Genomic DNA, 22,635 nt, shown 5'->3' on the forward strand with positions numbered 1-22,635 from the left:
AAAAGGGAAGGGGGTATTATGTATAAAAAGTATATTTCAACAGAGCCAGTGTCAGAAACAAAAAGAGGGGGGAGGGGGGAGAGGGAAGGGAGAACATGTCCAGAAAAAGAAAAAACAGAAAGCACGGGGAGACTTAGAACCCAAGATAGAGTGCTAATCTTCGTGCATGGAAGAAGCAAAAGGAGTGGTGAAATTGCTGTGACATAGAAATAAGTGAGCTCGTTGAATGTGTAGAAAACATAGGTAAAATAGATACATGCAGGGAGTGTTGATAGTGAGATGAAATAGATACAAAGTAGCGATGTAATGAAATGTTATACAAATTGAGACAGGTCGTGGGATAAGGAACTGAGCTTAGACAAAAAAGGCAAGGGAAGTGAAGGGCAGGAAGGAGTGAAAAGACTAAGATACAGAGTGTACCTTGAGACGGGAGCTCAAGGCAGTAGAAAAGACAGGGTGAATGGAGGAAAGTGTGCAATAGCCAATGAAGGGACCAAAGAAAAAGAAGAAAACAGAACATGAAAGTGTGGAGTGTAGAAAGAAGTGATTCCTCACCTGAATGAGCACAAGGGCTGCATGCATGTCTCGTCCCTAACGCCATGTATACGGTGGGACAGACACAAGCAAAAGCTTATGTAGGTCAGCATGGAACAAGCCAGCAGCAGCTGGCAACCATGACCGTGAGTTTGAATACACCGCCAACACGTGCAAACGCCGCTGTTGCAGAGGTACACGTAGTAGGCAGGGACATGACGCCGATATATAGGTGGCTCCTCCCATTTGAGGAGGAGTCAGCAAGGGAGAAGGATCTCCCTATAATATATCGCAGCTCCCGGAGTAGATGCGAACCTACCACCAGAGGGAGCGCATAAACCAATGAGATTATGTTAGAAGTGTAATTGCACAGATGAAAAAATATATATAAAAATAAATTAATGATGGGGTTACGAATAAAAAATATATATGACTACTTGGATCCATACTATGGTTTGTATGGGTCAGACTACAGCAGTGTGAGACCATAGGCGGGCCATGGGTGTCTTCCACCCGGAGATACTAGTAAAAGGGGAATGGTCTAACACTTGCAATTGTAAACACCTCCATCCCTAAATTATGCGAAAACAACAGAGAGGTGGCCCTAAACGGGACTTTAAATGAGGTTGAATACAATAGTCATAAAGGATAAAAAATATGAATTTTTATTATCAGATAAGAATATAAGATAAATGTAGGCATAAATTTATACATAACCATAGGTGTCATTACAAGCATATAAAACACATAAAACATAATGAATAAATAGCAGCATTACATCAATATCGACATAGTGACAACATATCAACATGGATATTGTATGACAAGGGGTAATTGGTATAAAAAAACTCTACGCGTTTCGTGGGTCCCTACGCCCACTCATCAGGAGTATGTAGATGATTCTGTTTAAAAATGAACAGATGAAATGTAAATGTCTGCTATGCATTACGAAAGACAAAAAATATAAAGATACAACAAATGTGTAACCCAAATAGGGAAACCACACTTACATCCAACTGAATCAAAATTGGTCTGCGCTGCCAAAGGAGAGGGTATCAACGTCTTGTCCGGGAGCTGAAGGGGCAAGACCATGCCGCAACACAGTGGGGAGCCAGGTGAGGAAAGATATGTAGTAAAAGAGGGGGCGGTGTGTTTGGATGATTGTGGATAAATTGACACTGGCTGAAAATACATAAATTAATATATCGGAATATCAAGCTATGAAAAATATTTAAAGGTAATAATATATAATAATGTTAGTAATATATCTTTGTTGTATCACGTAGTGATACCAAAAAAGGGAAGGGGGTATTATGTATAAAAAGTATATTTCAACAGAGCCAGTGTCAGAAACAAAAAGAGGGGGGAGGGGGGAGAGGGAAGGGAGAACATGTCCAGAAAAAGAAAAAACAGAAAGCACGGGGAGACTTAGAACCCAAGATAGAGTGCTAATCTTCGTGCATGGAAGAAGCAAAAGGAGTGGTGAAATTGCTGTGACATAGAAATAAGTGAGCTCGTTGAATGTGTAGAAAACATAGGTAAAATAGATACATGCAGGGAGTGTTGATAGTGAGATGAAATAGATACAAAGTAGCGATGTATTGAAATGTTATACAAATTGAGACAGGTCGTGGGATAAGGAACTGAGCTTAGACAAAAAAGGCAAGGGAAGTGAAGGGCAGGAAGGAGTGAAAAGACTAAGATACAGAGTGTACCTTGAGACGGGAGCTCAAGGCAGTAGAAAAGACAGGGTGAATGGAGGAAAGTGTGCAATAGCCAATGAAGGGACCAAAGAAAAAGAAGAAAACAGAACATGAAAGTGTGGAGTGTAGAAAGAAGTGATTCCTCACCTGAATGAGCACAAGGGCTGCATGCATGTCTCGTCCCTAACGCCATGTATACGGTGGGACAGACACAAGCAAAAGCTTATGTAGGTCAGCATGGAACAAGCCAGCAGCAGCTGGCAACCATGACCGTGAGTTTGAATACACCGCCAACACGTGCAAACGCCGCTGTTGCAGAGGTACACGTAGTAGGCAGGGACATGACGCCGATATATAGGTGGCTCCTCCCATTTGGGGAGGAGTCAGCAAGGGAGAAGGATCTCCCTGTAATATATCGCAGCTCCCGGAGTAGATGCGAACCTACCACCAGAGGGAGCGCATAAACCAATGAGATTATGTTAGAAGTGTAATTGCACAGATGAAAAAATATATATAAAAATAAATTAATGATGGGGTTACGAATAAAAAATATATATGACTACTTGGATCCATACTATGGTTTGTATGGGTCAGACTACAGCAGTGTGAGACCATAGGCGGGCCATGGGTGTCTTCCACCCGGAGATACTAGTAAAAGGGGAATGGTCTAACACTTGCAATTGTAAACACCTCCATCCCTAAATTATGCGAAAACAACAGAGAGGTGGCCCTAAACGGGACTTTAAATGAGGTTGAATACAATAGTCATAAAGGATAAAAAATATGAATTTTTATTATCAGATAAGAATATAAGATAAATGTAGGCATAAATTTATACATAACCATAGGTGTCATTACAAGCATATAAAACACATAAAACATAATGAATAAATAGCAGCATTACATCAATATCGACATAGTGACAACATATCAACATGGATATTGTATGACAAGGGGTAATTGGTATAAAAAAACTCTACGCGTTTCGTGGGTCCCTACGCCCACTCATCAGGAGTATGTAGATGATTCTGTTTAAAAATGAACAGATGAAATGTAAATGTCTGCTATGCATTACGAAAGACAAAAAATATAAAGATACAACAAATGTGTAACCCAAATAGGGAAACCACACTTACATCCAACTGAATCAAAATTGGTCTGCGCTGCCAAAGGAGAGGGTATCAACGTCTTGTCCGGGAGCTGAAGGGGCAAGACCATGCCGCAACACAGTGGGGAGCCAGGTGAGGAAAGATATGTAGTAAAAGAGGGGGCGGTGTGTTTGGATGATTGTGGATAAATTGACACTGGCTGAAAATACATAAATTAATATATCGGAATATCAAGCTATGAAAAATATTTAAAGGTAATAATATATAATAATGTTAGTAATATATCTTTGTTGTATCACGTAGTGATACCAAAAAAGGGAAGGGGGTATTATGTATAAAAAGTATATTTCAACAGAGCCAGTGTCAGAAACAAAAAGAGGGGGGAGGGGGGAGAGGGAAGGGAGAACATGTCCAGAAAAAGAAAAAACAGAAAGCACGGGGAGACTTAGAACCCAAGATAGAGTGCTAATCTTCGTGCATGGAAGAAGCAAAAGGAGTGGTGAAATTGCTGTGACATAGAAATAAGTGAGCTCGTTGAATGTGTAGAAAACATAGGTAAAATAGATACATGCAGGGAGTGTTGATAGTGAGATGAAATAGATACAAAGTAGCGATGTATTGAAATGTTATACAAATTGAGACAGGTCGTGGGATAAGGAACTGAGCTTAGACAAAAAAGGCAAGGGAAGTGAAGGGCAGGAAGGAGTGAAAAGACTAAGATACAGAGTGTACCTTGAGACGGGAGCTCAAGGCAGTAGAAAAGACAGGGTGAATGGAGGAAAGTGTGCAATAGCCAATGAAGGGACCAAAGAAAAAGAAGAAAACAGAACATGAAAGTGTGGAGTGTAGAAAGAAGTGATTCCTCACCTGAATGAGCACAAGGGCTGCATGCATGTCTCGTCCCTAACGCCATGTATACGGTGGGACAGACACAAGCAAAAGCTTATGTAGGTCAGCATGGAACAAGCCAGCAGCAGCTGGCAACCATGACCGTGAGTTTGAATACACCGCCAACACGTGCAAACGCCGCTGTTGCAGAGGTACACGTAGTAGGCAGGGACATGACGCCGATATATAGGTGGCTCCTCCCATTTGGGGAGGAGTCAGCAAGGGAGAAGGATCTCCCTATAATATATCGCAGCTCCCGGAGTAGATGCGAACCTACCACCAGAGGGAGCGCATAAACCAATGAGATTATGTTAGAAGTGTAATTGCACAGATGAAAAAATATACATAAAAATAAATTAATGATGGGGTTACGAATAAAAAATATATATGACTACTTGGATCCATACTATGGTTTGTATGGGTCAGACTACAGCAGTGTGAGACCATAGGCGGGCCATGGGTGTCTTCCACCCGGGGATACTAGTAAAAGGGGAATGGTCTAACACTTGCAATTGTAAACACCTCCATCCCTAAATTATGCGAAAACAACAGAGAGGTGGCCCTAAACGGGACTTTAAATGAGGTTGAATACAATAGTCATAAAAATAGCAGAACCATATCCCTGTTCTATATTAATTCTAATACAAACAATCTTTTTTTTTTTCTGGTTCTGGACATGCTACAGAGCTGAAACTTCACAGGTACACTTTTTAGACCCCCCCCCCCCCCATTTTTTTCAAAAATGTTTTCAGTAATTGGCTCTCTATCAAAAATGACAATTTTTAAGAACTTTTTTTTGTGTGATTAATAGTCCCTGGGGAATGAACCAGAACCCTAGGCACTTTTTAGGGGTATTTATTGGGTTTTCGGGCTTCAAAATGGTGTTTTTTGATTCCAGAAGTTCGGGTCCCATTGATTTCAATGGGGTTCTGGAATCCAAACCGAACTTTCAGGAAATTCGGGTGTTCTGGTCGAACCGAACTTTTCAAAAGTTCGATCACCTCTAGTTGTAACCAACAATTTGGAATATTGCATTGACGCAATGTTTCTGCACAGATTTCTTAAAAATCAATTTAGGATTAGGATTTAAACAATGTTTTAAATAACCCCCGTTGCCCCTACACACACCTCCTAGTCCCATAGTTCCCAGTTAACTAGAAACTGATAACCTGTGAAGGCTCTTAAAGTATCACCCATGAGGAATTTTGAGTATAATTGTTTTTTGCAATTCCACAGGCTCAATTTTAGGACTTAACATGTTTGGTATCTATGTACTCCTTGTAACTCCATTTTTTTTATTTTACCAAAAAATTGTGAACAATATTGTGTTTGTTTGCACTAAAATTCATTTTAGTGTATTTTTTCCAGAAAATATAACTGCGCAAATATCGTGCAACATAAAAAAATTTAAACTGCCAATATTTGATTCTCCAGGGTCTTTGCTATCTGAAAGAGAGGTTTATAGTCATTTCTAGCAAAAATGCATTCTCTAACGTGTGCAAAAGATGAAATAATTACCCCGGGGGACAAGTGGTTAAAGATGAGGTTTATGGACTAGAGTAAATGTTAGATTTAGAGGTTAGGTTGACATTAGAGGTCAGTATCTGAACTCTTTTAGTTTAGTTTAGTTTAGTTTAGTTTAGTTTAGTTCATTATGTGATTTTTTTATTGGTGTGAAAAGTTAATACTAAATGTGTTTACTTAGTAAGAGATAATGGTGTCAAAAATATGTGCGCCAGAATTTTTGCACCCAACCATGTAAATTTTCAGAAGCCAAAAGTCAACCATAAACAGTCCTGTTCTGCTTGATCAATCTGATGCTTGATCTGACATTTGGGTGAGAATCATGCCAATCAGCTTGTGTGTGTCAAAAAAGTTTGATGGTATGAAATCAAGAATGGGTGGATGGTTTCCTTGGGGAGACATCTACCCCATCTATGACTAGTGTGCCAATACTGAAGAACACATAAGCGGCCAAAGAATTGTATTTGTTGTAGCCATCCAAAGCTCTTTTTATTTATGTTTCCCCCTAAGCACAAGTACATTATTTGTTTTTGCCAGCTACTGTTGCATGTTACTGTTAGGCTAGGTTCACATATATGCAATGCGGGAACCCTGCAAATCCACTGCGGGTTCCCACATCGCATTCATATCGCAGGCTGTTCACACTGCCATATGTGAATCGCTGGGGTGTCAATACAAAGTTAATAACACCCCCAGATCAGTTCGCATATCGCAGTGCGAACTGATAGTTCGGACATGAATTGGATCACATTGATGTGAACCACCATGCGATCTGATACTGCTGCGGACCCAAAAAAGGGCCTTGTGCATGTTCTGTCTGAATACGATGCAAATTCAGCCATAAAATCTGTATGGCTGAATTTGCATCGCACAGACATTGCATGTGATTTTCAGAGCAGTGCGCTCCAATGCAATGTTTGTCATCGCTATAGTGTGAACCGGTGCTTGTTGCTACAGTTCATTGCAAGAAGATGCAATGTATTGGGGTATGAATGGAGAAGGGATTACATGTTTGGGAAGGCCTTTTATAAATGTCCTTACTACAAGATGTAGTGGTGTCTTGCCTCCCAAGTCTGCTGCCTGGGGAGAGGATATCTGCTGGGAGGTCCAGTTCATGCTTCCCCGTCCCCCTGCCTGGGAAATAATGCTGAAGAAGAGTCCTGCTAGGTCAATTGCCCATCTAAGCTTAAAAATCCACAAACAACAATTTCCCATCTGAGCTTAAAGGTCCCCAACTGGCTTGTGAGAAAGGCAGAAGATACTTGCAGATAGCTGTCAATCTGGTCTATGGAATCTGCCAGAATCTCTGGCAGAATTATAACATACTACAAGATATGACTAAGCAGAGGGTTTTTTTCTGCTGTTTTGGGGTGTTCTGTACCCCTAACCCTCTTTCCCCTGGACAACTGAACCAACAAAATTGCAAAAAAAGATTGATGGAATGGAAATCTGTCTGTCTGGCGTTTGTCACCATCAGTGGGTTAGGGAGTGCCTGAGCACAGCAACAAAATAAACCGCCAATAAAAAGGCCATGAGGGACCAAAAAACCTAGCAGTCCATTGGGGATCATTGCTACAACATAATAGTTGATCTTCAGGCAAATTGCTTAATACAAAAATTAAGTACATATAAGAGCTGTTTTATCTGCCTAAATGATTTAAATTACTGTGCATCTATTTCTGAGATTTACACAGTTCTTCCACACAGCACACCCCTAGGAGGTGATGTTTCTCTTCTGCGGTTTCACTTGCATTTTCAGATCTCCTTCTCACTCTAATCCTGTAACTGGACAGTGAAAATAGAAGCAGAACACAGATGAGTTCATCTTTCTATCTTCCTGCCTTCTCCTCCTATCACCATGTTCCTTGTATTGCAGTACATCTGACTGGCTCATTTTACTGCTTCTTCCTCAACTACTCGGAATTCTGCTGTGCAGGGGTTGCAGGAGGCTGGTACCTAATCAAGCCCAGGTACTTTCACTGCTTGCATATTCAAAAATACATTTAAAGTGGTTGTAAAGGCTGAAGGTTTTTTATACCTTAATGCATTCTATGCATCCAGTTATGTGCACAAGAGCAGTGGTTCTGTCCCTCCTCACTGGACAGATTGATAGGAGTGGGAGCCACTGGCTCCTGCTGTTGTCAATCAAACTCTGAGATGAGGGAACAGGGGGTGGGGATACCCTGTCTGTGTCAGTAAAAAAGCGTAAAAGTATGAAAAGCGGCTTTCTATGGGGGCACTCGCTGAAGTGGAGGAGCCAGGAGCACCAGCGGGGGACCCGAGAAGAGGAGGATCGGGACTGTTAAATGTAAAACCATTGCACAGAGCAAGTAAGTATAACATGTTTGTTATTTTAATTTCTTTAAAAATGTAAGGTTTAATATTACTTTAAGAATGGATAATTGATTACCAAGATTGAATAATTTGTGTAATTTAAATTAGCTTTAATATTATTATTACTAAAACTACTCAAGTAATTAGCGGCTCAGTGACTCACTGAGAGGCTGAGCCAGGCGGCGGTCCAGGCACCTGACGGATCCCGACTTCCATTGTCATGATGACGTGGTGCCAGGACTGAATTCTGTGACGTCAGCAGAGAGCTGACTTCAGCCCGCTCTCTGCTGAAAACAGGTCACAAAAGTGCAGAACAAACTGCACTCCTGTGATCCATAGGAGATGTACAGCTAAATGAGCATTGACTGCACATCTCCTTTAAGTTAAAGAAGGTTTTGCCACTTGCTGTGCCTCCCCTCAAAACATTTACCTGAGTCCTATATTGATCCAGTTCTGTGCCTGTCTGCAGTTTATCTGCAACCTCAACACAGTGCAGAACATGACATTGCAACTCAGTAATGATGTAAAGATCAGCTGCAGGGAGCCCACAAGTGAGTCTGGTGACTCCAGTAGTAATTTGCCTTCTGCTTGCCTTTATGGGCACAATCTTCTTAGTTCATTTCCTTTTTAATCACCATCAACCTAGCTAAGATTAGCATCTACATTCAACTGGACTTGTTCGGCAATGGTAAAGATGTTTTTTCTGCATATCCAAAAAGCTTCTTTGGTTCAAAAAAGTTGCTTACATAGGCAGTGAAAAACCTTCAAAATTACACAAGTCCAGTGGAATGTGACTAACTACTAGTTATACAAGTATCTGGATAAATGACAATGTTCACAGACTTTTAACCAAATATTTCAAGTATGTCAATATTTTAGTAAAGTAGCCCTTGATTTTTTTTTTTCAGATGCTTGGTCTCATCAAGATAAAGATCTCCCAAATTATCTGCCGGGCACACCCCAGCATGTGGATCAGAATGAGCAACTGGACTCTCCACCACCATGGAAAGCAACACCTGATACAAAGATTCCAGAACCTAGGTTCCTGGTACCACCTGGTTTAGAGCATCTAAGCAAAGTGAATTTAAGAATATTATTCTAGTTTCAGAGCTCCATGCAAATTAAAATAGTAATAATGTATTTAGTTATGTATACATTCAAAATCTAAAAAATCCAGGATTTTTTTTTATTAAATAGTGCTAATATTATTATCCAAAAACCAACTTTATATTATTAATTTCCAAAAAGTCTTTGCATATCAGATATTAGGAGTCAGAAATTAGAGGATGGGAGTGCCAGCATTGTGAACCAATTAACTTCTACTGTATTGTTCAGTGCTGTCATCCTAGCATTTTTCAGGTACTAGGAAAAGATACTAGAAGGGGAGGTGTTTAGGAAGTTTTCAAGAGGGGGAGACCAAGAGCAGGTTGGTCGTGGGGGACTCTGCAGGTTATACATTGTGGTTTATAGTCAAAGTGTATATTGTGGCAGTGATTTGTGATTTACAAGAGTTACTGGACATTTTAGCAAACATTTTAGCTAATAAAGCATTTCAATACATTTTTTATGATTTGTCCCTAAATCTGTTGTTACAGAATAAGGAGTTATTCAAAGAAAGAGAAGCATCTTTAAAGCTTTATATAGGACTTACTGTCTGCTGTGGATATAGATAAGCCAAGTATTTACAAGTTATTTCACTCTAAATGTTGTACTATATGTAGTATATGTCAGATTACTATCATTTATAAGATCTAAAGTTTATATATGAATTGGTTTTCTAGGTACAACAGATCATTGTTCATCAACAAGTGGAGTTGCTGGGAGGTGAGTAGGTATCAATAGTCTGTATCATCACATTTTCCCTGAAATACTAGGTCAACAGATTTTGAAAAGAAAGTACAAACCAATCAGCTGTGGGCTGTCTTGTGATTATTAAATAGGGTCCCTAAAGTTTAATTCCAGTTAAAACCTAACTATGGTTAAATCTACTCTCAACCCCATTGTAAGCCTATTCCGTCTACCCTGAAATAGGAAAGATGTGTAAACTTACCTACTCTAAGGTTGCTTACATGATCTCTCCAGCGGTGCCTTTAGGGAAGAGGAGAGAGTATTGACAACGGCTGCAGAGACTGTGCGATGACATCACCCATAGCCTTACTGTGGGGCAGCCACATCTGTCCCTCTCCTCTACACCTGAATCTGGTCTGGTGGTATCTGATGGTGTCTCCTTTTGCTGAGCCACTTAGGATGCTGGACAGCAGTCTGGACAATTCCTTGAACAATCCTGCCTTGAACATTTTTTTCCCTTGAACCTTGAACGGTTTTCCTCTTCCTATGAACTGCCTATTTTAGCCATGCTTTTGCATTTTGTGTTTGCCAGATTATTGTGCTTTCTCACTCTTGTCAATTATGCTGCCATTCATATCTTTGCTACCACTAATTACCAATCTTTGGTTTGTTCCCCGACTACACTTGTGCTTGATCCCAACCTGCAACAACTTGTTATTGACCTTTGACTTGTTTACTGACTACGCTTCTGCTTGATCCCTACCTTCTACATCTGCTACTAGACCCCAGCTTGCGCACTCACTGGTGAGGTGATCCTGAGGACCAAGGACTGGTACTAACATGCTGCAAAACCCATCTCCATCATCAGGAGCTCTGGTGAATACTAGTTAGTGCTTAAACACTGCTCCACTTGTGAGCCCATGTCATCCACTGGTCGATGGAGACCTGTCTACTGCTATAGCTACTGGTCTCTGAGCCTGACTTCTGACCATAATAGGTTTGCAGAGAGCATTCCGCTTCCTTTATCCTGATATCATCCCACATGACCCTTAACTTTGGGGGTGCCTTGAAAATGGTAAATTTTAACCCACAAAAGAAAGGTACTATCTAAGAAAATGTATTGTGTTAAACATTCATCTTTTCTCAACAAATATGTAGGGAATCCAGCACGACGTGTACATGGATTTTTCACAATCTGTTTAAATTTTTCTCTAGGAATTCTTACCTTTATATTAGTTTCAAAATTGACTGTATATAATAGTATATTCTTATATTTCAGCTTCAAATAATAAGACAACCATACTATGTTACACTAATATATGTCAGTAACAAAACAACACCTAGATTTTGAAGCTAAATCTATGGATCAATGAAGAAATATCATTTACTTCTGAAATGCTTTCCACCCCCACCTTCATTTCACACATGCTACTTCCTACTATTTAAAATATATTCTATCATTTTACCTCTCCATGAATCTCAAATTGGATTCAAATTAAAGCTTTTTGGATCACTGTACATCTTTCAGCATATAAAAGGAACTGTGACACTTAGTGATGCTTTTCATGATTTTCACTCCTGCCTCGGTACAAGTTGTATTTACAGGAAAACTGCCACCAATTAGCTACAAGAGGTCTAGAAAGAATTGGAAAAAGATAATGTATGTGAATGATGACAGGGAGACTTAACAAAAGGGCATTTTGTCTTGAATTCAATTAAGGCTTGAGTCTTAGTAGGAGACAAGTATTAAACAACATAGCTAAAGGACCCCACAGGAGAACAAGCCCAGCTTGCAACTGACTCCACGTGGATAATCTTGCCTATGGCTATACAAACTTCCATTCCTTTAGTGCTTTCTTTTTTTTTTGCAATGACTGCAATATTTAATGGCTTGCACAGAAATTTAAAGCACAAATCAGGTATCGAGTGGATTGGCGAGAGAAAAAACGAAATATGTTCAAGCTTGATCGATCACTGTAGGATACTTATTTTGTATTTAAAATTATATTCACTGAGAAATGCCCTTTAGGCTTCCTTTTAATGCTCCACTCATCACTTCCATTATTGTTTCAGTTCAGCTCCATACTGTATAAAGAATTTAAATATTGTTTGAGTAATTTACCCAATAGCTTGATCTTAAATTACACAGTGATTGGAGGAACAGCATGTACTAAACTGTAGGGTAAAGCAATTGCTATAAGTAAGGGCCACATGTAAAGTTATCAAGTGCAATTATATTTGTACTGGTAAAACCACCTAGCAATTGTGGTATAGCTTTTCACACATTTACTAACTAACCAACCACCTAACTAACTGACTAACCTATTGGCAGTGGCTTTATCAAAATCTTATTTTAAGTTGGCTCACACAGGACACATATAGTTCGCAGTCAGTATAGTAAAACATTTGGTATTGCCCTTCCCATAATTTTATTGCAAACTCTGATGAAGCATAAGAGACAAGAGTGCCTGGCATTGCATCAAGAATGCTTTAGAAACACACATTAATGTACAACTATGGCCAGCCTATTTACATATTCTTAACAAGCATTGCAAAAGCTGTAAAACAAGCTCTCAATAACATCTGTAGTTATAGGCCCCGTGGAACAATTAAGTCTTCAAAATTCACAGTAGAAGCAGTGAAGTCATTCAAGTCAGGTTTCAACACTTTGGGGGTTGATTTACTTAAACTAGAGAGTGCAAATACTGGTGCAGCTCTGCATTGTAACCAATTAGCTTTTAACCTCAGCTTGTTCACCTGTGTCCAGCACGGCTCTCTCAGAGGGTTCACCCCCCAGAGCACTTTATTCCTCCCTCCTCCCCTGGATGTCAGCGCCACAATGGGAGCCCCTACCAGGGATGATCGAACAGTTCGGGTCGACCATTGGATCGACCCAAACATTGGCTGTTCGAGGTTCGGCCGAATTTAGAACTTTTTGCTGAAAAAGTTCGGAATTCGGCAACCAGAACTGACCAAAATGCAATGGTTCAGGAAATGGGCTTTAAAAGCCCATGATTGGACCAGAACCATCAGTAAAAGCCAATTGAGGGGGCAGGAGAATGCTAGGAATGTGATTGAAGTGACTAGGGGGTCCATAGTCCAATCATTAGTGAATACGCCCCCCAGTATATAAGATAGCCCCCGCCAAATTCCTAGCATTGTTATACAGGGACATGGAAGAGAGTGGAAGCAGTTCTGTGACTTCTGTCACAAAGTGTCATTTAGCAATTTTTAGTGTGAGGAAAGGGATATCTAGTGTAGTTAGGGTGCTATTTTCCACTATAGTTAGCTTTAATTATTCAGTTTCTGTAGGGAAAGTGTTAAGTGTAAGGGGACCGTAGTGTAGTGTAGGGTTAACTGACTGTGACTGCTATGGCAGGGTGACAAAACCCTTCCATATCAGGGTGACCGCTATAGAGAAAAGATTGTTTCTCTTGTGTCACATTCAGTGCACTGATATGGCTTCTCACCTGTGAGCATTCTTTTTGCTGCAGGCGTTTATAGGGCTTTTTTGAGGAGATGTTTGGAGTCAGGCATGACATCTGAACATCTGTGTAGGTGTATATATACATACACCCATGTCTGTATATATACACATACACATACACATATATAGGTGTGAAAGTAGCAGAAACATATGCTTGCGCTAATTAAATAATTAACAGGCATATGGCTCCGTCCTATAACACCTATATGTGTGTATGTGTATAAATATATACAAGTGTGTGTGTATATATATAACCCTATACAGAAGTTCAGATGTTTTGCCTGCCTCCAAAGACCCCCAAAAAATGCCCAAAAAAATGCCTGCGCCAAAAAAAAATGCCCAGGTGTGTTCTTGCAGGCGTTTTTTTGGGGTCTTTGGGGGGAGGCTAAACATCTGAACTTCTGTATAGGGTTATATATACACACACACTTGTATGTATTTATACACATACACACATATAGGTGTTATAGGAGCGGAGCCATATTAGTGTGAATTAGCGCAAGCATAGATTTCTGCTATTTTCACACCTATATATGTGTATGTGTATATATACATACATGGGTGTATATACCCCTACACAGAAGTTCAGATGTTTTGCCTGCCTCCAAAGACCCCAAAAAAATGCCCAAAAAAAACGCCAGCTGCAAAAACACAACTGGGCGTTTTTGTAGCTGGCATTTTTTGGGCATTTTTGGGCACATTATATATTTTACACATACACATATATAGGTGTTATAGGAGAGAAGCCATATTAGTGTGAATTAGCGCAAGCATAGATTTCTGCTATTTTCACACCTATATATGTGTATGTGTATATATACAGACATGGGTGTATGTATATATACCACTACACAGAAGTTCAGATGTTTTGCCTGCCTCCAAAGTCCCCCAAAAAATACCCAAAAAAACGCTTGCTACTAAACCGGCAAGGTGTGAAAATAGCGGAGCCATATCCCTGTTCTATAAGTGACCTAATACAAACGATCTTTTTTTTTTATGGTTCTGGACATGCTACAGATGAAACTTCACAGGTACACTTTTTAGACCCCCCAGACACTAAATCCAAAGAAATTATTTTTTTTCTATTTTTTTTTTTTTCCAATAATTGGCTCTCTATCAAAAATGACAATTTTTAAGAACTTTTTTTTGTGTGATTAATAGTCCCTGGGGCATGACCCAGAACCCTATGCACTTTTTAGGGGCATTTATTGGGTTTTAGGGCTTCAAAATTGTGTTTTTTGATTACCGAAGTTCGGGTCCCATTGATTTCAATGGGGTTCTGAAATCCGGGTCGAACTTTCGGGAATTTCGGATGTTCTGGCCGAACCGAACTTTTGAAAAGTTCGATCATCCCTAGCCCCTACCAGGAACCTCCAGATCTGCCAGAGCAGTGTACTCCTGCTGGATCTGAGAGGAATCCTCGCCTCGGGCTGGGCTGGACAGATTGGGTCCTCAGCCATGTGGATTCCCTGGTCATACGCTGTGAAACATAAGAGCTTGCAGTTGCCTCACTTGGAGATGTGTCTGTTAGAGAGGCAGCCCGTTGAGGGAGCGTCACATCTGCGTGTTCCTGCCAGTTGGGAGGAATGGCTGGAGGCCCCCCACCACCCTTGCTTACTTCTTCCTGGCATGCAGGAGCCAGTTACTCCCACTTCACCCACCCTTCCAACAACAGTGGGGCAAGGAGGAAGCAGTCAGATGGTTCTGCTTTGTGGTCGGGGCCTACCTTTCAGCGGTGTAGGAATGATTTCAGGCAGCCTTGATCCTCGGCAGCTGGCGCAACTGTGTCAAGCCTCTGGGCTTCTGAGGATCAACTGGCGTGGGATTCCTCCAGGTCTGAAGGGGAGCTGTCAAGCTCTGAAGAGCGAAGTGCAGTGACGTTCACCACCAAAGGATTCTGGAGAGGCGGTTGAGGGCTCTGGTCCTAGGCAGCCTGGTAAGTGTTCCCATTCTATTTCTTCTTTTGAGCAAACTTTGTCTGGGTTGTTAGTTTTGGGGTCAATTCAAGGCCCGGCGATTGGCCTTGGCCCCCCACTTGGGAGTGGCTTCTCCCCCCACAGCGGGCAGTGTGTCCGTTGTGCCAGGAAATGCTGTGGGCCTGCAGGAGTTGCTGATAGGTCTGTGTTCGCTTGTGCAGGGGTTATATGTGGGTTCCCTTCCCAGGGTTACATTGGCCTTGGCCTGAGTGCCTGATCCTCCAGCCAGAGGTAATGTTGTGGTCTCTTTCCACTTGGAGCCTCCTGCAGCTTCACATCCTGGGTCGGCACCTTAAGCGATTTTGGGAGACATGGATACTATGGGGACGACTGCTGCGGAAATGCCAAGGGACGCAGGTAAGAGTACAGACACAGTTCATCTAGCTGACTCTGCGAAATGCAAAGTTTATGTCTGTTTTGAAGGTTCGCTGATATGGTCAGTATGGAGGTTCATAACCTTTTGCTTTATTAAATTTGCTTGAATTTTGTTAGGGGCATGTCGGTTTTGGCCATCAGCCATAAGTTGGCTGGGCTGGCTTTATTGTTTATGTAGTGGGGCATTCAGGATTCTTCAAGGATTGTTTGGTGAAACAGGCTTTGAAATGGTATCATAAGCGTTCTAGCATGTGGTATAGTATAGTGGTCATTATCTAGGATGGGAGTCGTCCAAACACGTTTGACATCATGTAGACTTTGTTCCTTCAGGTGAGTTTTGTTTGCTCTTAAGACTACGAAGTGCTCTTGTTCTGGGCGACATTCGCCTTAGCCTTTGATGCGACTCTCAGGATTAGTAAGATGGTTAGTCCGTCTCATGTATTTTAAGAGGGTTGTCTGCTTGGGGACATCTGCTGTGCCGTTGTTTTGTTTATTTGCCGATCTAAGATGAATCAGGCAGGTAGAGGAGTGTTTTTGCGGCTTATTTTCAGGAACTGTTTGGCGGCCGCAGGTTTTGATTCGGGAAGTTACTCTTCCCACTCTTATTGCATCGGGGCAGCCACTGAGGCTGCCAGGTGGGGTTTGAACATCTTTGTTTTGAAAGGCATTAGCAAGAAGGAGTCGAATAGGTTTAAAATTTATGTCCGTCCTCATTTGGTTTAGTAGTTGCATGTTCGTTATTCTTGGTGGTTGTCATTCGTTTGTGTGTTGTCTCTGTCTATCTATATGCATGTTAGTTTTATGCATCGTTTGCTGTATTTTCTCTTTCATATTCTGCTGCTTGCCTCGTTTGCATTTTGGGTCATTCATTTGTTTATTGGGGAGCTATGTGGGCATATGTTAGGCCTAATGGGCAGCAGTTGGCCTTTCCTAAGTCCAAGGCCAGTGTCAGGTGGATAGGTGTTCCAGGGCTGTTATGGAGTAGGGTGGTTCCGGAGGTACATTGATTTGCCCATTTGGACAGGGCAACTGACATTCTGGTTCTCTACGCTGGTGTCAACGATTTAGTCATCAGGTCCATGCGCCATCTTATTTATGATGTAAAGTTTGATGTACTTTGACTTTGCTTGGCGCTTCCTAAAATGGTGGTGGTTTGGTCAGGCACGCATCAAGGTTAACAAAGAAGTTGGCAGGTTCTTTGTACATAATGGTGGTTTAGTAGTCCGGCACCAGGATCTAGAAGTAGAAACATGAGGGCATACATCTTAACGCCATAGGCACCGATTAATGGTTCCTGGGTTTGCAAGACGGTGTGCAGAGAGCTTTGCGTTGTTGGCAGGGCACACAGATGTAAGGTTTCACACCTGCGTGCTGTGGCGGTTGGGTTCTTTGGAGGCATCTTAAAATCTACTGTGATTATCATATTAGGGACACATCTAAGGTATGGAGTCCCATGTGGAACACCAGTTAATGGTGGTTTAACTGGTAAGTTGAACTGACAGGTATCTGTAGAGAGTTGGGGTTGTCTCCGAGCCAATGTGGTGTGGCTTGGGACCGTGTAAGTAGTTATGTAGATACAATGTTGATGTTTTTTACTTTGTGCCTTCAAAGATCGGCAACCTCATGTTGATGGTTACTGTATTATTAACATTGTTTCTGTTTTAAGGAACGTTTTTGTTATATTTGGTTTGTTATTAAATGGACTCTATGGCTAATTTTACTCCAAAATGGTGTCCTGGTGTTTATTGTAGTTAGGTATAGTATAGTAGTCATTATCACGTTGGGTTCATGACATATGTTGAGCCTTAGTCAAGAGAAGCCTGAAGCAAAAAAAATAAAAATAAATAAAAATAGTGAAGGGCTAACATGACTGGGCAAACAGGGGGATCAGAATAAGAGAGGGTTAATTTAAAAAAGGTGAAGAAAGGAATGTGCACTTACAGTGATTTGTGGGTCTACAGTGGGAGGTGGGGCTCCAGGGGGTCTTCTAGGCGGGATTGTAAAAGTTCCAGGCATTGGAGGAGAACCGTTGAAGAAGAAAGTTCCCACCCTTGCACTGGATTATTTCTCTTTGGATGCAATTCAATTTGTCCAATCCTATCTGATCTGCCAGACAGATGGAAAATAGAACATCCATCCATCTAGATTTTGCAAGCTGGATCGGATCAGATAGCAGCGGATGTTAGTGGACATCCGCCTCTCCATAGGGAAGAATGCAAGGTCCGATCACATCTGCCTGAAAAACTGACAGGCGGACCTGATCGGACAGCCCGTGTGAAAGGGCCCTTAGTCATGATTTCTATGCACAGCTGCACCAGATGCTCCAGTTTTAGTAAATTAACCCTTTTGCTTTCTTACCCTCTTCCAGTGCACCTTCTCTGTGTTTAAATTATAGATTAGGATCCCAATTCACTACTGGCGGGGGAGAGATGAGAAAAAGGTAAAAAACACAGAAAAAGGTAAAATTGAGGAGTTTCCTGCTATAATTTTTGAGGGTGAACTTCTCCACAGTGGCTGTAGTTACAGAAGTCAATCAGGGCTTGTTATGTACAGCTTTTTAAGGAAATGTTAATATTTAAATGCCCATAGCCTGACAACAGTTCTGCTTTAAAGTGATTACAAAATCAAACCTTCAGTACTTACGAAGTAACACACGTACTGTACATTACCATGAATCAGGTATATGCATACATATTCCTTTAAAATGAATTATCCAATACTGTTTTTGAGTTTTGGATAAAGTGGGGAAGGATTACAACCTCTGTCACATTTTAATTCTGTCTGGGTACATGTTGGGGAGACCTACCTTCTCTGTCTGTCCAGGTGACCATTGTCACCAAGACAGAAGCTGAGGAAAAAATTAACACATCTACAGTTTTCTCTAGAACAGGAGGCATTGGGAAACTTACTAACAGGGAACACCTGTCCAGATTACCTTCAACTTTGATACAGGAAGTGAGGTCCCAATGAGAACATAACACAAAGAAGCACTAGAAGACTAGAAACAGGAAACCTTCCATTATTAGAAGTGAAAAAAGTATATATATATATATATATATATATATATATATATATATATATATACTGTGTATATATATATGTTCTCGCCCTAGGTGGTGAAGGATTTGCTATGTTTTTTCCTCTTTTTTTTTTGGTCTCTTTTCTCCTCTCTCTCTTGTTTTTCTTCCTGCTCAGGCTCCATACATCTCGGTCTGTTATGGGCTAGGGAAGTTCAGGCATTAGAACTCTGTCTGGGTCTTTATCATCATTGTTTTTATTTTCTTTTTGGATTAGCCGCTTGCAATACAGGGTTATAAATGTTGTTGTACTACGTACCATGTAATATGTTTTGCTCTTGCCTAGATGTCACCTCATTGGGATTAGCTTCTAATTTTGGTCATTTGAATTGTATTGGAGCCTGTTTTTTTTTTTTTTTTTTGAATGTATCATTATGTCTTCTATATAGTCATAACTAAAGATTTTTTTTTAAAAAAAGGGAAAGACCATATTATTTTGCATGCGTTTCAAAAAGGGCCCACGACTGGAGAAACCATACACTATATTACCAAAAGTATTGGGACACCTACCTTTACATGCACATGAACTTTAATGGCATTAGTCCGTAGGGTTCAATATTAAGTTAACCCACCCTTTACAGCTATAACAGCTTTAACTCTTCTGGGAAGGCTTTCCACAAGGTTTAGGAGTGTGTCTATGGGAATGTTTGACCATTCTTCCAGAAGTGCATTTGTGAGGTCAGGCAATGATGTGGATAAGAAGGCCTGGCTTGCAGTCTCTGATCTAATTCATTCCAAAGGTGTTCTATTGGGTTGAGGTCAGGACCAGTCAAGCTCCTCCACCCCAAACTTGCTCATCCATCAATGTCTTTTTTGGACCTTGCTTTGTGCACTGGTCCAAATCATTTGGTGGAAGGGGGGTTATGGTGCGTTTTTTAATTGCAGGGGTTGGGCTTGGCCCCTTAGTTCCAGTACAGGCAACTCTTAAGGTGTCAACATACCAAGACATTTTGGACAATTTCATGCTCCCAACTTTCTGGGAACAGATGGCCCCTTCCTGTTCCAACATGACTGCGCACCAGTGCACAAACAAGGTCCATAAAGACATGGATGAGCGAGTTTTGGGTGGAGGAACTTGACTGGCCTGCGCAGAGTCCTGACCTCAATCCAAAAGAACACCTTTGGGATTGATTAGAGCAGAGACTGAGAGTGAGGCCTTCCTGTCCACATCAGTGCCTGATCTCACAAATGCTCTTCTGGAGGAATGGTCAAAAAATCCCAAAGACACTCTCCTAAACCTTGTGGACAGCCTTCCCAGAAGAGTTGAAGCTGTTATAGCTGCAAAGGGTGGGCCAACTCAATATTGAACCCTGCGGACTAAGACTGGGATTCCATTAAAATTCATGTGCATGTAAAGGCAGACGTCTCAATACTCTAGGTAATGTAGTGTATGTGTGTGCTGCTTGTTTAAAACTATTATTATTAATATTATTATTATTATTATTATTTTTAGGCCTTTAGTATGTTCCCCTGCCCCCCTCCCCCTCCTATTTTGCTTCTAATTAGTTCAGTCCCCAGTTAGACACTCCCAGTCTCTGTATGTTTCTAGTTACTTTAGTGTTTACCCCTGTTGGGTTCTCTTTATAGAGTCAGAAGACTTAGGTCCCAAATGCTTTTCACCTGCGAAACATGCTTAGAAAACATCCTTGTGACTTGTCACCTTCGGGAAAAAAAACATCATTGGATTTCATTCTTAAGGCCCATTTTACAAGGGCGCCTTTGCCTTGCGGATTCCCCTTGCTTAGTGGGGGATTGCTCTGCTGACCATTGCCACTCTATAGGGGAGTCTGGAGGGTCCGATCAGGTCCACCTGAAAACCTGACAGGTGGACCTGATTGAAAATCCCTTGTGAAATGACTCTAGGGGGATATTTATAAAACAAGAAATTGCTGTGAAAATGTCTCAAATATTTTTACAAATAATCCCTGTAATTTATATAATAACCAACTCCATAATGTGGTATTTTCCAGAAATACCAGAAAATGCCACATTATAGCAACTAGATGGAACTGAAAACATGTGTTAATGGGCGCTCTGTGTTAAATAATTCTAGGTTTCAATGCACATTAAAGTGGTATTTAACCCAAAACCAAAAAATGTAGAGTATTGTAGCCTACCAATTCTTAGATGTGGTGGCTACATTCGATTTTTTAGGCTTTTTCCTTGTTTTCACCTGGTGATCTGGCCAGTAACACACCTCCTGTATTAGTGTGCCCTCGCTATGGGTGACTGAGCATCAAGGGCACAGCAGACAGCAGAATTGTCAGTCTGGGTGGAGGGAGTGTTGGATGTACCAGCAGATTTAAATACACAAACAAACTAAAGCCAAAATCCAACTCATACTATAGTTACACAGACAGTTGAATACTCTTCATTATTTGATATAACTTAATTTGCATAGTTTTTTGCAGAGTGCATTTTATACTTTTTCCCATTCATTTTGGTATTAAAGCTTATTTAGCTCACCATTGTTGCGCAATTTAGGTGAATTTAAGGCCTTATGTACACTAGACGTTTTTGCAGCGGCTGTTTTTGGTATCTGACGTTGTTTTCTGCAGCCAGTACACTCCCCAGCATGTTATCCTATGTGTCCATGCACACATAGACTGTTATCAGCAGTTTTTGGCAGGGGCGTTTACTGGCTGTAAAAAAAACCCAGAACTAGTGGGTTTTAGGAGGTTCTTTTCAGCTGTAAAAACACTCTAACTCTGATAAAAGCTAAAAAAACGCTGAAAGGGGCCAAAAAACGCATTTATCAACGTTTTTGAGCCGTAAGCTTTTGTGGGCGAATAGTTTTGCTTAAAACAAAAAGCTAAAAAATGCTACTGCTGAAAAAAGCTAAAAAACACAGAAAAATGCTGAAAAACGCTACTGCAAAAAAGTGACACATAATAAAAATATTACTCGGAATAAAAGCAATATATCCCCTGCGCGCAAAGTCCTAGATAGTCAATAGGTCTAATTAAAGACCAGTCGCAGCTACTTAGGCATTAAGCATTGGAAACAATACAACACTCAAATCCCAAATGGAATTTAAAGAAAAGTATTAGTAGCGCAGACATCAATAATAATGAAAGAAGATTTTGGCTCATCCATATGAATCAGTCCAATACATAGAGTAGAATTTCCAGAAAAAGTCTAAGATCACTTTGAGAGACCAATCCACCAGACAGGAAACACACTGTGTAGCCAGGATCACCAGAAAGATTTTTTTCATCCACCGCTGTGATAATAAGTGAGGATGGCAACTCACCGGATACTGTGGCCCACCCACTTTCATAGGTAGGGCTAACAAGCAGAGGAACACTGATTTCCACACTGGCTCAAATTCTGATCCCCTGTCTTCCATGTGGACAATATTCACCAAGTGATCCTTATGCACCTTTAATCCTCACTTCTCACCCGACCATCCATAGATTAAAAAGGTGACTCAGCAGCAAGAAAAAGATAAAAGGCCGCACTAGTGTGATATTGTCTTAAAATTTCACATTTATTCACTACACACTTAAATGAAATTCACTCACAAACGATATATAATACAAGGAGGTATTGCACTATTGCTACTTAGGGCACACTCGCGGGCGATGCCGGTCCCTCTCACCCTTTCCACGCTGGTGTCAGGATGCTCCGATCGCCCGCTCGTGTCCCCCAGTACTTCCGGGCGCCATAGGTTCACGCACTGACGCGTTTCGTCATTTCCGACTTTGTCAAAGGGCGTGAACCCACGGTGCGGTGTCCCGGTACTTAAAGGCAGATATCCACACAGCTGGTGCTTGAGTGATCGCATAGCCCACCCAATATGCAAATATCCAGGCTAGGCAAATAGGGGGACACTCTCCC

General features: G+C 41.1%; 1 protein-coding gene across 1 annotated transcript in view; it reads left to right on the forward strand.

Annotated features, from left to right (window-relative positions):
* LOC309549625 (phospholipid scramblase family member 5-like) overlaps positions 1 to 22,635 on the forward strand; it is a 105,519-nt gene that overhangs the window by 24,161 nt on the left and 58,723 nt on the right. Inside the window, exons 2-3 of the mRNA XM_082250005.1 lie at positions 9,001 to 9,170; positions 9,874 to 9,916. Of these exons, the coding sequence (XP_082106131.1) occupies positions 9,001 to 9,170; positions 9,874 to 9,916 (213 nt within the window). The remainder of the gene's footprint in view (positions 1 to 9,000; positions 9,171 to 9,873; positions 9,917 to 22,635) is intronic.

Source organism: Pelophylax lessonae (genome assembly GCF_965119305.1).
Source record: "Pelophylax lessonae genome assembly, chromosome: 3".
Lineage (NCBI taxonomy): Eukaryota > Metazoa > Chordata > Amphibia > Anura > Ranidae > Pelophylax > Pelophylax lessonae.